This window comes from Carassius carassius, chromosome 36 (assembly GCF_963082965.1).
Source record: "Carassius carassius chromosome 36, fCarCar2.1, whole genome shotgun sequence".
Classification (NCBI taxonomy): Eukaryota; Metazoa; Chordata; class Actinopteri; order Cypriniformes; family Cyprinidae; genus Carassius; species Carassius carassius.
In genome coordinates, this window is record NC_081790.1 from 6950495 (window position 1) to 6966061 (window position 15567).

General features: G+C 37.7%; 1 protein-coding gene across 2 annotated transcripts; it reads left to right on the top strand.

Annotated features, from left to right (window-relative positions):
* The first annotated feature begins 265 nt into the window (after positions 1 to 265).
* pcsk1 (proprotein convertase subtilisin/kexin type 1) lies at positions 266 to 14947 on the top strand. 2 transcript variants are annotated; one of them, XM_059526038.1, is made up of 14 exons: positions 266 to 646; positions 1293 to 1397; positions 1529 to 1654; positions 6205 to 6351; positions 8010 to 8086; positions 9031 to 9119; positions 9395 to 9567; positions 10662 to 10874; positions 11095 to 11195; positions 11328 to 11561; positions 12952 to 13109; positions 13188 to 13321; positions 13411 to 13572; positions 14341 to 14947. In XM_059526038.1, the coding sequence occupies exons 1-14, from the start codon at positions 473 to 475 to the stop codon at positions 14752 to 14754; spliced, it is 2307 nt and encodes a 768-aa protein (XP_059382021.1). In that variant the 5' UTR covers positions 266 to 472; the 3' UTR covers positions 14755 to 14947. The 2 variants fall into 2 exon arrangements, with proteins under 2 accessions (XP_059382021.1, XP_059382022.1); XM_059526039.1 differs by having other exon boundaries at positions 14344 to 14947.
* The last annotated feature ends 620 nt before the right edge of the window (positions 14948 to 15567 follow it).

The window sequence follows — 15567 nt, forward strand, 5'->3', positions numbered from 1 at the left end:
AATATTATTTTTACACATGTATATACAACGAGATTATTAAATCTAATCCAGTTCTAGAAGGGTTTTGCGTCCATTTGTGCTAAATGAACCTTGTATTTATCCTCAGATTTCATGTTTTCAACAAAATCTTCCATTCATGCTAAAAATTCTAAGAGTAAAAATGCTCACCCCGCCCGACTCCCTCGGGACCCGAGCATCCTACCCCAGGTACAAATTGACGTCAGAGCAATTCGTAATTTGACGTGTAAACATCCCTTCCCCTTCCACGGCTCTCTCATTGGTGGCTCTCCATGCGCGTTCAATTACTCGCTCACACTGCATCAGAATTAACTGGAGAATATAGCGTTTACCAAGGAAGCAGAACTGACAGTTCCCGTGTTTACATATTTATTTATTAACTTATTTCTATTTAACTGTTTTGTATCCATCGTGATCATCCAGATCATTTTTAAGTGGTTGTAATTGATTTGAAATGGAAGAAAGATGTCGTCCAATGTTGCTGTGCAGTGTTCTTGCTCTGTTCTGTGCTCTGGTGTCCTCAGCTGTGGACAGACAGTATCTGAACGAATGGGCGGTGGAGATTCCAGGAGGACACGACAATGCCCGATCCATCGCCGACGAGCTCGGATACAAATTAGTCCGACAGGTAAGTCACGCCAAACACTCTGTTTTTCCTTCCTAGTAGGATAAAACACTTGTCTCACACAGATGTAGCTCTGCTTTGCATCCGTGTTGAATGAAATTGTATGTTGATGTGGTTGTGTAATGCGTTTATTCATAGCAACATTGTGTTGCTTTGCCAGATCATGAAAAAAAAACGCGTTTAATCAGCTGCCTTGAATAGCCAAGATACAGTGAAATGTTTGTTGAGTGATGGTTGAATGCGTTTTGCATCCAGGATGCTTATTATTTTTTATATATCTGTTAGATCTGACATCTGAATCCATCTTTTCTCCATATAGCAGTTCAGTAAATGCGATTGTAAATAAAAATACAACATTTAATGACATTTTTACCTGCTAATCAGATGTCAACTTTTATATGAGTAAACATTCACCTGTTGTATCATTTAGTTCTCTTATAAGAATGTTTTATTTCATTGAATAGAACACAAAGGAACACAACTTTAAGGTAGCTGACAGACCCTTTATTTTGTTCTTTTTTTATTTTTTGTGAAATAGCTCCAGCTTGACTAGACCAGACAGATGGGAATTGCGTCATTATGACCAGGCTTAATTTAGCACCAAATATGAACCGATCTCTTCATTCAGTTCAATCTCATTTGTCTGCAGATTGGGGCACTGGAAAACCATTATTTATTCAAGCGGCACAGTCACCCTAGCAGGACCAAAAGAAGTGCAGATCATATCACCAAACGGCTGTCGGAAGATGACAGGGTATGAGATTTTTCATAACCAATTCATTCTGTGTACAGTACATAATAATACAATGTGCATTTATTCCAAAACCCCACTGAGATACTAAAAAATAAATGGTTCTGTATTGGCAACTGTGGCTTGTTCTGTAGGTCTCTTGGGCTGAACAGCAGTATGAGAAACGGAGGGCCAAACGTGCCCCGCTGGGGACCGAATGTAAGGACTGCTCTGTGGACAAACTCTTTGACGACCCTATGTGGAACCAACAGTGGTATCTGGTGAGTCTCAACATCTTTACTTTGTCAAAAGTGCAATTTGAATATCTTTGTCTCTGCAACATTGACTTCGGAGGTATTTTTTTCCATTCATTTCTTAAGAAGTACTAAACCTTGAACGAACTAAGTATATTAAAGTCAAAGGGCAAATGCAAATGCAATACTCTATACTTCACTTAAAAAAAAAAAAAAACCTATTGTGGAATTTTAAGAAATTGCTAGTAAATTTCACAAATAATTAAAAAGAAATAGCAAGTAACACTGAATTAAACATGATATTTGCAAGCAAGTCTGTAGAATGGCTGAACGACTGAAATAGTATATTCCAGTAAAATATACTCCAATAATCACATTATTTATCATTTCAAATGATTTTTCACCTCTTTTATGGCTGGATGACTCATTCAGTTAAGCATTGTCAATATCATAATCAAATCAGAAACAATAAAAAAAACTATGTTAAATCATTGAATAATTTTTTATGGTCTAACATTTAACAATGTTAATTTTTCAAATTTACAAGGATGGAATACACTACACAACAACAGATAGGAAAAACACCAGGCATCATACAGTTGGCGACTGTAAATTGTTACAGAGAAAAACTAAGCATCATACACTAAAAGACTGAATATCACACACTACCAGACTTGAAGTCTTTCTGAACACAGAAGAAAGGCAGAAACACGTGCCTCATTGCTGAAGGACACATGACAAATGAAAACAATATATGTTCTAAAATCGTCTCAAAATATCATGATATCCTTCATTTGGATGGAATGAGAATCTGAAGTTAAAAAAAAAATTAGAGTCTACAACTATAATGACATTTTATATTATATTTGTCAACTCAAATCTGCAGACTGGCTCTGACTTGTGGCAACAAGTGACAACTTGTTCAGAATGTGGGCAAAAGTCATGTAGTGCATTCCAGTCTTTAGTCATTTGGCAGAAGTTGAAATCATATTCATTCGTTTACTTATATATAATATCACAGCATAAAATCCTGAGTGATCTCAGTATGTTGGACTTAAAAATTTCATGTGGTCAAAATCGATCTACAGCGGCTTTGTTAGATTTTTCTATAAGTGCTGTAAAAGCCATTTTAACAATGCTCTCTGGGACATTTGCTGTCTGTAGGGCTTCATTACTGGGTCAGTTGTCCCTCTGGACTATGGCACTATGTGCAGCTGAAGCCCATTGTTTCTAAGCTTTCAGAGCTCATAGTATGGCTAAACAAAAAATGAGATTGTAAAGGCGAACCCTCCTAAATCCCAAACAACAGAAGAGCCAATCACACATTAGCACCAATTTACTGAAACACAGTGGATTGATGGGTTTATTTTATGGAAGCCAAGCACCAAGCTCTTAATGCCAGAGAATGGCTTCCGTACTGTCACAGATGGGAAGGATTCAGCTGCCTCTAAAATGGATCACAGTTCATGGTTTATATAGTAAGTCACTCTAATCAAATTGAAAACTTCCATTTGCATTTCCGACTGAGGGATTAATTTTTTTGGACAAACGTTTTATTCTAAAATGCAATTTAGCAGTGGCATGAACTGGCAATGACCTTTTGTTCTTTTTGCTTCAACAAGTGCGCCGTTTCTAAACCTCTTTATTCGTGTTTGTGTGAGCACCGCCACCTCTTAACCTAATTGCTCATGAAGTTCCTGACTGGTTTTATTTTAAACTCTGTCTGTGTTGCTGAATTTAGCTTATTAGATGATGTCAGCGTCTCCGTTTATTCATTTTCAACTCATTAGACTAACATAAAAGTGAATATTGTCAGAAATTAAATGAACTGCATTTTAGGGAAAAAGAAAGGATTTTTAAGACAAACTTACCATGAGTTCAGAGCTTTGTGTGTAGTGGAATACGTAGAAGCTACAACTGATTTTTAACTTCGTTTTTTAATATAAATGAAGTCATTTGCATTGCTTCAATGGATGCTCAGGTTATGGAACTGAACTCTGCAGGAAGCTAGATTTCCAGTAACAGGGTTGGGCACCCCTGGTTTATATCGTAGTAGTCAGTTATTTTAATGTTTGCTTCAAATCAAAGTTTGCAGTATCTTGATCCATCTTGGAGTTGGGTCGTTTTGTCTTATAACTCTTTATTGAGAATTTTTCTTTTAAATGAACAGAAAAACAACTTCATCCAAGGCTGCTGAAAAGTGGGCAGATGCTTTTGCGCTCTACTGGTCAATATGAGTGATGAGGCAGTGAAGGCAGGTGGTTAAAAAAGGAAAGAAAGAATGACGTTCAATCTTGTGAGATGAAAGGCTAGATAGAAAAGAAGGAAATGGATTTATGGAGGAGAAAGATGGCTCGGTGAATGGATTACATTTCACCAGAGAGGACTGCTGATAATTCAATTAAAGAGATGACTCATATGCTTCCATTCTTTCCGTATGGAGAGCGCTGCGTGGTTTTATTCATATTTTATCTGAGTGGTATTGAGTACATTGAACATTTTATAAATGTATCACTGTGTTTGATTTTATCTCCTTAGAAGCAATGATCATTTTACAGAGTTTATGCACCTGCCGTATCTGAGATTCCCAGTAAAACTTCTTGACTCACTTTTAGAGGTGCTATGAAGGTGGTAGATCAGTGATGTGTACGTCAGCTTTGGGCTTTACAGCCCTCTTGAGGCTATGCTGATCGTGATTGTGCTATGTGGCAGAGCCGTCATGTGCGGTGGGTCATCTCTTTTACTCCCCCTCCCCCTCCAGCCTTTCTGGAGTCAGACCTCAGCTATGAGTCATGCTTCATGGTAATGTTACTGCGGCGTCTATTCTTAATTTGTGAGCAGATCACAGATCTCTTTCTTCTTTTTTGTCCTTTTTCCTATCACTTTAATGCCCCATGCAGGTTTGTTACATTGCTAAATACTCTCTAAATAATTATATACACACTAGTGGTATTTTGTATTTAATTAACTTCTTAAATAATGTGACTAGATCTTTTTAGTGAACAAACGGTTTCATTATTTTATGTCCACTGATTTGTAAATCCTTTTTGAAGCACTTTTAATAGCTTTTTCCAGCCTTCAAAGACTTATTGTAGCATGGCAAAAATAGTCTAGGCTTTATAGGATGAGTGAATACACTCCTTCTTTGATTGAGTAGGTGTTTTAAGTCTGTACAAACTGAACTAGATATCTGTGTTGCTCAGTGTTGTGAACAAACAGAAATAATGGGACGTGTGGCATGATTGAAGCTTAAAGTTACAGTGACTTATTTAGGCTATTATTGTTTTGTCATTTCTTTCTTTAATTTAACAAGGTATAGGTTATGAAAGCCCATTTACCTAATTTAGTATAAAAAATGTTATAAATAAATCATAATGTGGAGGGTATGAGCTACAAAGTTACACCATAAAAAAAGAATTTAAAAAAAATATATTTTTCATAATTGAAACTTTTTTTCTCACTAATTTTGACTTGATATCCCATAATTTCATGTGTGATAATTCAGATTTTTTTAATCCATATTTTGGATTTAGTATCTCATAATTATGACTCATAATTTCATCATAATTATTTTTAAATTTCAACTTTTTATCTCATAATTTCATTTTATCACATACTTCAGAAATTCTGAAAATTTCATAATAATGAATAATCATAATCTCTTAAGTATGACTTGTAGGTCATTATGACTTTTTATGTAATAAATAATGCATTGGTAAATCTTTTTCTTATGTTTTATATTAGAATTAAAAATTGATTTCTGGTTTCTCATAATTATTATTTTATTTCATTTACTTTTGTGTCATAATTTATATATATATATACTATGTCATAAGTCATGCACTGCTGATTTTTTTTTTTCTGATGTGGCAGAATTGGACTGCCATACAAAGTTGAACAAATTGAAGACAAAATAAAATATCTGCTTTACAGTGGTGCTTAAATACTTTTCGATTTATAGACAACATTGCTTAGAGCAGTACGAATTTAACAAATCTGCATGAATGATTCACTGGCTCACTCATAATACCCCGAAAGACACTTGCTTGTGACCACTTCACACACAGCAGTTCAATAAATCAATGAACTAATCTGAATGAGTCATTTGATTGAACACAGTCAAAATATTCACTTCACCAAAATAAATCTAATTCCTAGTTATCCAATTAAAATACTTACACTGATTAGAAAACCCTCAGCTTATACATTTCACACAACTCAGGTAAGCTGCATTTTATACACTGGTCACTCAACAGTGTATTTCCCCATCACATCCCTTCAAATCAGCGCTCTGATATTTAATTATCAGTCAATAAGAAGAATTCCCCTCGCGCTCTGGTCTGTACTGAAAATAGTCTCCACAAACTAAAAGGTCAGCATGGACGATAACATCGCCGGCTTTCATTTTCAAACAAACAGCTTTTGTTGGAAGAGTCAGCGGTTGAGTCATACAAAAAGGGCTTTTGTCTTCATGAAGAGGTTGAGAGTACCTGAGAGTGTTGAGCGGTACTCATGAATATGACCCTGGATTGTTCACATATTCACTTAAACTGTCTTTCCTCATCCTCCTCTTCCAGCAAGACACACGGATGTCATCATCCCTGCCCAAACTGGACCTGCACGTGATCCCGGTCTGGAAGAAGGGCATTACGGGCAAAGGAGTGGTCATTACCGTGCTGGATGATGGCCTCGAGTGGAACCACACCGACATTTACCCTAACTATGTAAGTGTGTCATCATTGGAAATGTCTACTCGACCACCTTCCGCTGTTGTTTCCATGCCAACGCTGACCCCTCAGCCATGCAGAGGATTATCCATAGTGACACCTACCACGAATAGAGCAAAGTCATTTGATGAGGACCTCCAGTACAGAAGGTCACAAACAAATAATCCCACTCGCTCATTCAAAGCTATTTAAAAATTCACTCTGAATGTGTGGCATTTACATAAGTCTGCAGTGAGCCCAGCATCTCTTTTTTTGCCATGAGATGACTCATATATCACAGGATAACATCAAACATCTGTCTCCTATTAGCATTTAAGTACATTGTAGCATCAGCCGTCGCTCTGCTCTTGGCTTTTTTGCACACAGCAGTCTTACCAAAAAGAAATCGAGGGGAGACCCGCATGTGTCTGATGGCGGTGAAGCGGTGTATTTGACTCACATGTGTGCGCACACACACTTCTCTGAGAAATAAACACAGAAAACTTGTTAATAATAATACATTTTTATTAGCATGAACTATTTTTTATGTATGTTTATTAAATAAAAAAAACATTGTAAAAAGTGTTAAAACACATTATTTTATATATATAAAAAAATTGAAAAAGCATATAAATATAAATGTAAAAAATGAAAAATAAAATAAAATAGCATAAAGTATCAACACATTAATCATGATAAACATTAACTAGCTGTGTTTGGAGTCTAATACATACAGCTTTCTGCATCATGCTTTCTATTTTTATTTTATTTATTTTTTTATTGTTTTTAAAAGAGAATGCATTATGAAACCATAAACCAGTCTTATTTTAGTATCAGTAAGATAGTATAGATACTACAGTTGAAATATAGTTTTAATATTTTGTTTTTATATTTAATAATATATTTATTTAATATTTAATAGTTTTTATTTCTGTATGTTCTTTTTTCCTTTTAATGTTTACATAGTTGATGTTTATTAACTTTTTTATAGTTTTAGTTTTAGTTAACTTTAATAATTCTGCTGCAAACTTTGTCACATGATCTCATTGCATTGCTACATTCACACCATTTTGGAATTTTCATAATTACAAAGTTACCCGACACCGTATTCTGTTTGGCAGCATTTATCCCAACTTTCCCAAAAAACATTTACATTTTTGGGCCAGTTCATACAAAACGTTTTTGCGTTTAAAACCGCTGGGTGCAGAATAATGCAGTTTTAAAAAAAAAAAGTTTAATCTTTTTTTAAATGTAGTGTCGTGCAAGACACTACAAAAGACACAATATGTGACTGCATGTGAAAAAGTAAGACAGTGACTTGCAAAAATCCACTAGTTGGATTTCTACACTATGAGCATTTCTTAAAAAGAAGTTTTTTAAGTCCAGGGTGTGAACAGTATAAAAAAAAGTCAATTACTGTAATTCTGAGTCAATGTAAACACAGCACAACTCACTGTCCAGTTATGATGCCAGGAAATAACATATTTTGTTTTTATCCAGTTTTTTAGAAACAGTAAGAGTAGTACGCTTTTATTCTATTCTGAACAGTTCTATTCTTCTCCCTTCCTATAAAAACACATCTGATTGCCACATACTGATACTACTGTTATTTATTCTGTGTATGCTAGAAATCGTTTTTCCACAATCCATATTTATTCTTTCTCCTCACTGTATAGGATCCTGCTGCTAGCTATGATTTTAATGACAACGATCCAGATCCCTTTCCCAGATATGACTCCACCAATGAAAACAAGTGAGTAAATGAATCTCTATATTCTTTAATTTCTCTAGATCAATGGACAGAAAATCTCAAGAGCACTGATCCACACTTGAAAAACACAAGGACGGATTTTTCAAAGCCTTTAGCCTTTCAGTTATGTTAAGCACCTCATACAGCGATAAGGAAACTGATGATTGACTGGAGAATGTTGCAAGCCTCGGACTGGCATAGTCCTTTTCTGCCCTCTTTAAAAAGATTAGCAGACTTATTTAACATCATGCTGAATCTGTTCAGAGAGAATTAGACCAGATTGCCATTGCTTTCCAGCTGCTATGAAAGGAGAGCTGACAGTGTCAGTAGGTCTGATCTGAGAAGGTCTGTTCTCCATCAGGGAACGAGTGTAATCCATTCCAATGGTACACACACCACTCGTGCTGTCTTACATAAGAGGATCAGAACCCATCCACATCTATGTGGCTCAAAATAGAACACCCTAGAAACATCTATCAATCAACAAGAACCAAGAAACCACCCAGAAAACATTTGCAACCATCTAGAACGACATAGCAAAATCTAGTAACCACCAAGAACACCCTAACAACAACACCCAGAACACACTAGCTACCATCTAGCAATGACCCAGTTCATCCAGAACCCCGGTCCATCTAACAACACCCTAGCAACCCCCCAGAAAACACTAGCAAACATCCAGAACACCCTATCAACCACCCAGAACACCCTAACAACCACCTAGAACACCTTACATCCTAGCAGCTAACACCCTTACAACCACCAGTTGTAAGCCATAAAAACCATTAGAAGACGTAAGCAACCACATACTAATGTTCTGGCAACCACTGTTGCATGTCAGTGTTGGTCTGCAAATGTAGATATAATTAATTTAGAAAATACTGGCTTTATGTATTCAATTTGAATGGAGCTGAATTGTAACCCTGTTCTCTGCTGTATATCTTCAGGCATGGTACCAGATGTGCTGGAGAGATTGCCATGCAAGCAGACAACAACAAATGTGGTGTGGGAGTGGCCTACAACTCCAAAGTGGGAGGTGTGTGTTGTCAAGCTCTGTTTGTTCACTTTTTGTATTTTAAAATCTCTGGTTTGACTGGTGTTTGTAGTGTGATTAGATAACAACACTGACCTGTACAACCGGGCATGCATGTACAGAATTTGTCCATGTCCATTTGGACATATAATATTTAGTGTGTCATAACATCATACAACTGCACAGATTATGGGATGCATTTAATCACCAGCATTCAAACACTTGAAAATTGTTTTGACATTCCAGCAAAGGTCATCTTTTGTGTTTCTCATCTACAGGGATACGAATGCTGGATGGAATCGTGACAGATGCCATTGAAGCCAGTTCCATTGGCTTTAACCCTGATCATGTGGACATCTACAGTGCTAGCTGGGGCCCTAACGATGATGGGAAGACCGTGGAGGGGCCTGGGCGCCTGGCCCAGAAAGCTTTTGAGTATGGTATCCAGAAGGTGAGATGTGTGGTAATCAGTTCCACTAGATCAGTGGTTTTCAAACCAGTCCAGCAAGCACCCCTAGCACCTCACATTTTGTATGTCTCCCTATATCTGACACACCCATTGTAGGTCTTGCAGTCTCTACTAATGAGCTGATGTGTTAAAACAGGTGTGAAAGATGAGGGAGACTCAGAAAATGTGCAGTGCTGGGGGTGCTCGCAGGACCAGTTTGAAAACCACTGCACTAGATGGAAACCACCAAGCAGTCATTAAGAATACACTAGCAACCAACTAGATTCTAGAACAAACTTGCAACCACTTAACAACCATTAAGAACGTACTAGCAAGAGGAGCCCAGATCACACTATTAACTACCAACCATCCAAAATACCCTAGCAATGATCACGACCCAAAACATACTGACAACCACCCAGAACATCTTAGCAATGATCAAGAAGACACTAGCAACCATCTGGCAACCACCCAGTACAACCTAGCAATCATTTAACAACCATCCAGAATACCCTAACAATGACCATAACCCAAAACAACCTTGCAATCACTGAACAACCATCACACTAGCAACCACCCAGTACAACCTAGCAACCACTTAACAACCACCCAGGACACCCTAGCAGTGACCCAGAAAACCCTAGAAACCATCAACATACCCTAGCAACAACCAAGAACACAATAGCAGCAACCATCTAGAAACCACCCAGTACAACCTAGCAACCATTTAACAATCATCTAGAATGCCCTAGCAACGACCACCCCACACTGTGGGAACCACTTAGCGACCACCTAGAACACCCTAGCAATGACCAAGAAAACACTAAAAACAACTTAACAACTAGGTAGAACGCCCTAGCAGGTATCTAACAATCATCCAGAGCACTCTAGCAACAACCACCACCCAAAACACCCTGGCAACTATTTAAAAACCACCAAGAACACACCAGCAACCAACTAGAAACCACCCGGTACAAACAAGCAGCCATTTAACAACCATCCAGAGCACCCTAGCCCCCCAGCTGATACATTGTTCTAATAGCATGTAACTCTTAACACAAACCCATTATAATCTCCAAATAATTGTTATACTCTAGGGCCGTGGTGGAAAGGGCTCCATTTTCGTCTGGGCGTCTGGCAACGGTGGTCGTCAGGGCGACAACTGTGATTGTGATGGATACACAGACAGTCTGTACACCATCTCCATCAGCAGTGCATCCCAGCAGGGTTTGTCACCCTGGTACGCTGAGAAATGCTCCTCTACGCTGGCCACGGCCTACAGCAGCGGAGACTACACCGACCAGAGAATTGTGAGTCTTGTTTGCTTCAGTTATACATGTTCTTGCTGTTATGATATAAATTATTATATTGCTTTTAGGTTTCCTTTGTGTCGAATGACTAAATGTCTCCTTGGAGAGCAATAAAATAGATTGTCTGACAGCTTTGAATCCTTTTGGTTGGTGTGTTTGCTTGTTCTCTTTTTTGGTTTTGTTGTGTTGACATTTTATCTTTTGACTTATTGTCTTGCAGACTAGTGCCGATTTGCACAATGAATGCACAGAGACACACACTGGCACGTCTGCATCTGCTCCATTGGCTGCTGGGATATTTGCACTGGCTTTAGAGCAAAAGTATGTCAAACATCTTGAAATTTGTATGTTACATTTTTTTTGTAGGATTACATTGGTTTTACATCAGTTCTTACAAGAAGTGATTTCCATTTAAATAAAAATATGGATATACTCTCTTGCTCTCCACACTAGTCCTGATCTGACCTGGCGAGACCTTCAGCACTTAGTGGTTTGGACGTCTGAGTTTGACCCCCTGGCCAATAACCCAGGCTGGAAAAGGAATGGAGCTGGTTTGATGGTCAACAGTCGTTTTGGGTTTGGTCTCCTGAATGCCAAAGCTCTAGTAGATCTGGCCGATCCCAAAGTCTGGAAGCACGTTCCCGAGAAGAAACAGTGCATTGTCAGAGATGAGACGTTCCAACCAAGGTAGAGTTTGCTTACTGATATTAGGATAAAATCATTTGACTTTTTGCAGCAGATGCAGGCTGTGGTCTTGCACCTCACACATGGAAGACAAAGCCACCCTGATCTCCTGCCATCTGTTACTGCGCTCATCTATGGCCATTTATTAATAGCCACATTAATTCAACAGATCCAGTGTGTGTGTGTGCATCTGTTTGTTCTTTACGACTGCTTCTGTAATTCAAATGAAGTTATATTTTGGGAATTTTAGAAATGGAATCCATTTTCACTCAAGAGCCAGAGCTCTTGCATTGTTTTTCATCCTGCATATACATCACAAACTTTTAGAGATTGTGTGGCTTTAGTGTTTAGACAAAGCTCAGCTGGAAGAAGGGCACCTGAACAGATGTTTAATTTCCCTGGATCTAAAATTCCTAGTAATGCAAATGTCACGACACACATTGTAATGTTTTTTATAGCATGCCACGTAATCATGCACAGCAAAAGCACATGACGTTTTTGGGTATTTGCTGTGGCTTGTCTAAAGCATTGTAGAATGAGTGAATGGCACACTCAATACACTGTCAGCTTTGTCTGCCCATCCATCCATGTGCACTTGTTTTAGCATTTAGTGTGCATTATCATCAAGGCACTTGCTTGATTCAAAGTCTGCGACTTTCAATGTAATCTGCAGGGATTAGAGTTCATATCGCTCATGAGTTTCTGTCTAGGGAACAGGGGGCAGATAAAATCCCTTCATTAATGTTCAAATGTCAAATTAATGCTCGTGTTTTTAAATTAATTATTTGATAATACTACCTAAATTTAGACATTTTAAACAAAAACTCACAAATGCTGAATTTATTTGATCAAACAAACAGTAAAATGATAATTTGAAATATTATTACAATTTAAAATACTTTTTCTCTACTTGAATAAGTCTTGAAATTTAATTTATTCCTGTGACAGCAAAGCTGACTTTTCAGCATCATTACTCCAGTCTTTAGAGACACGTGATCCTTCGGAAATCATTCTAATATGCTGATTTGTTGCTCAAGAAACATTTTTTAATATTATAAAAACAGCAGCTGCTTTATATTTTTGTCGAAACCATAAATCATTTTTAAGGATTTTTTGATGATTAGAAAATTCAACAACATTAATTTGAACTTTACGGTCATTTTATCATTTTAAAGCATCTTTGTTGAGTAAAAATATTAATTTATGTATATGTATGTATAAACATTACTTTAAACTTTACTTAAGTATAATCTCATTCCAAATATAGCATGTGTATTTCCTGTGAATCTTGTCATTGCTAACACTTGTTGAGCTACATGAACCATTTTTGCAATCTAAAATGTTTTTAACTGTGTATACAAACTTAAAAAAATACCCTTTTTTTTACTTACAGACCATTGAAGGCTGCAGGTGAGATATCCATTGAGATCCCCACTAAGGCCTGTGCAGGACAGGCGAATTCTGTTGTATCTTTGGAGCATGTGCAGGTGGAGGTCAGCATTGAGTACACACGCAGAGGAGACCTGCACATCACGCTGACGTCTCCATCAGGTCTGACAAAAACACTTAAACACGCTACACGTGCACGTTTGGGAATGAGAATACTGATTTTTGAGTTTGTCCCATTAGGTACCACCACAGTCCTGCTGGCGGAGAGAGAGAGGGACACATCATCCAACGGTTTCCGAAACTGGGCGTTTATGTCTGTGCACACCTGGGGAGAAAACCCCACCGGCACTTGGACCCTGAAGATTACAGATACGGTATATAAAAGCATCACCGCAAACAAATCTTAAATGCATATGAAGCGCCTGGTTATCACAGTCTATTTCCTTCTCTCTTTTGCATGCAGTCTGGACGGATGGAGAATGAGGGTCAGATTATCAGTTGGAAGTTGATTTTGCATGGGACGTCTGAGAAACCAGAGCACATGAAGGAGGCAAGGGTTTACATGCCCTACAATGCTGTACAGAACGATCGCAGAGGAGTGGAACCGATGGAAGACATGATCAAGGTCAGAACAGGAGTCAAACTTTAGAAAACGGCGATGTGCAAATTACACAGTAACTGTAGAGCAAATTTCTTATCGTAATTTTAGTCCATGGTCTGTTGTGCAAACATTCATTTATTTAAAGCAATATTTTACATTTATTATGCATATGTATAATATAAAATAAAGGAATTCATAATAAATGAAATAAATATATATACTAAATATACTAGCAGAATGAAATATACATTAGAAATAAATTCGTGACATATAATAAAATAAATTTATATACAATTACATAAAATATACATAAAATTATATAAAATATATATAAAATTACATAAAATATACATAAAATTACATAAGATATATAAAATTCAACATATTTAATAATTGTTATAATTATATATAAAATGTATTATACATATATATATATGCCTTTTTTAATTGTGTTCTGGAGTTAACTATATAGAGGAACTGCTTTTCTTTTTTAGCAGAAAACATATTTAAAATCAGGAATAAATTCTGACAGTTATTGTTTAAAAAAATTATATATCTATATGATATAAAAAAAATATACAAAATGCAGTTTCAGGTTGATCCAAGTAATATGCATATGTTCTAGAGAAACAAAAAAGAAATGGGTGCTTTTAATTGTAAGGAAAGCCTACAGATGCTAAATTGAGGGTAAAAGTAAATACAATCTCTGGCCAGACATTGACTTCTACCTGCTTGAAACAAGCGTTTTGCAATTCTTCCACTCTTATTTCAATTTCTTGTCTCTCTGACCAGCAGGAAGCTCCGACTCCAGCTCACGAACCTGAAATTTCAAGTCGAGTGGTCCCAGACTCACTCCCGTCTGCTGCTTCCATCAGCGTCCCTGAAAAAAATCCAGAAGCTCCAGGCTCCTCCACTTCCAATCTGGCCCTGCTGCGTCTCCTCCAGTCAGCCTTCAACAGGCAAACCCCGGCGTTTCCTCAGCACGCTCTGGCGGTTCCTCCTGCTCCTCCCAAGACCTTTCAGCCCGAGAGGATCCCCCCGCAGAAGCTGTACCAGGCCCTCAACCAGCTAAACCGCAACAGGGGCTCTGACGACGGCCTGTTCAGTGACTACAGCGACAACTTCTACAGAGCCCAACCGTACAGACACAGAGACGACCGGCTGCTGCAGGCACTGTTTGAAATGCTCGGAGACGACCAGCAGTGAGACGGGAACAGGGAAAGACAGGAAGAGTAGGTAAAAGAAGCTGGATGCCCTGCTGAAAAGACCAGCTTAGGTCCACCAGCAAAACCTAGTTTGTGAAGCTTTTGGTAGTGAAACAGCATGTTAAACTGGTCTTGGTGAGTAAGTTACGCATCACAACATCTAAAACTAGCTGCTACGCTAGTCTTTTTAGCAGAGCAAAGGGGCATGGATGGAAGCTGGTACACTTGAGGGTCTTAGAGTTGACTGATGAAATAAAATGCGTTTTGTTCTCTTCCAGACAAGCTTGTTTTTATCTGCACATGTAGTTATCAACTATAAGCATTCTACGGCCTGTGTCTGTCAGTGTGAATGTTTGTATATCTGTGGTAAACAGCCAGCTGTATTTAACCCTCAGTTTTGAACCAGGTTGCTAAGATTTAAAACCAGTGACAGGACCAATTATGGCATCTCGTGCCCTTTGTTCTCTTGATGATTTTTCTCATGTTGCCTTCACTGCCACTAACTTCTGCATGCTATAAAATGTTGAGAATATTCTACAATGACTGTAAATTGTAACGATTTGTGAAAGTGTCAGTCTTCGCAGAATCAGTTAAAAGGGAAACTTCAACAGAAAACGAAACATTAACTCACCCTCACCTGTTTAAATTTTTTTCTGCTGAACACAGAAGACGTTATTTGGAAGAATGTTGCTAACCAAAAAGTTTTGGGTCCCATTGACTTCCTTTAGTATTTTTCTTTACCATACTTTGGATGTCAGTGGTACCGAAACCATTATTCTTCAAAATATCTTCTTTCGTGGTCCAAAAAAGAGGA

Coding starts and splice junctions, on each gene's coding strand:
- pcsk1 (XM_059526038.1), top strand. CDS start 473: ATGGAAGAAAGATGTCGTCCAATGTTGCTGTGCAGTGTTCTTGCTCTG. Junction 6,352..8,009: donor CCGACATTTACCCTAACTAT/GTAAGTGTGTCA, acceptor CTCACTGTATAG/GATCCTGCTGCTAGCTATGA. Junction 13,322..13,410: donor CCCTGAAGATTACAGATACG/GTATATAAAAGC, acceptor TTTTGCATGCAG/TCTGGACGGATGGAGAATGA.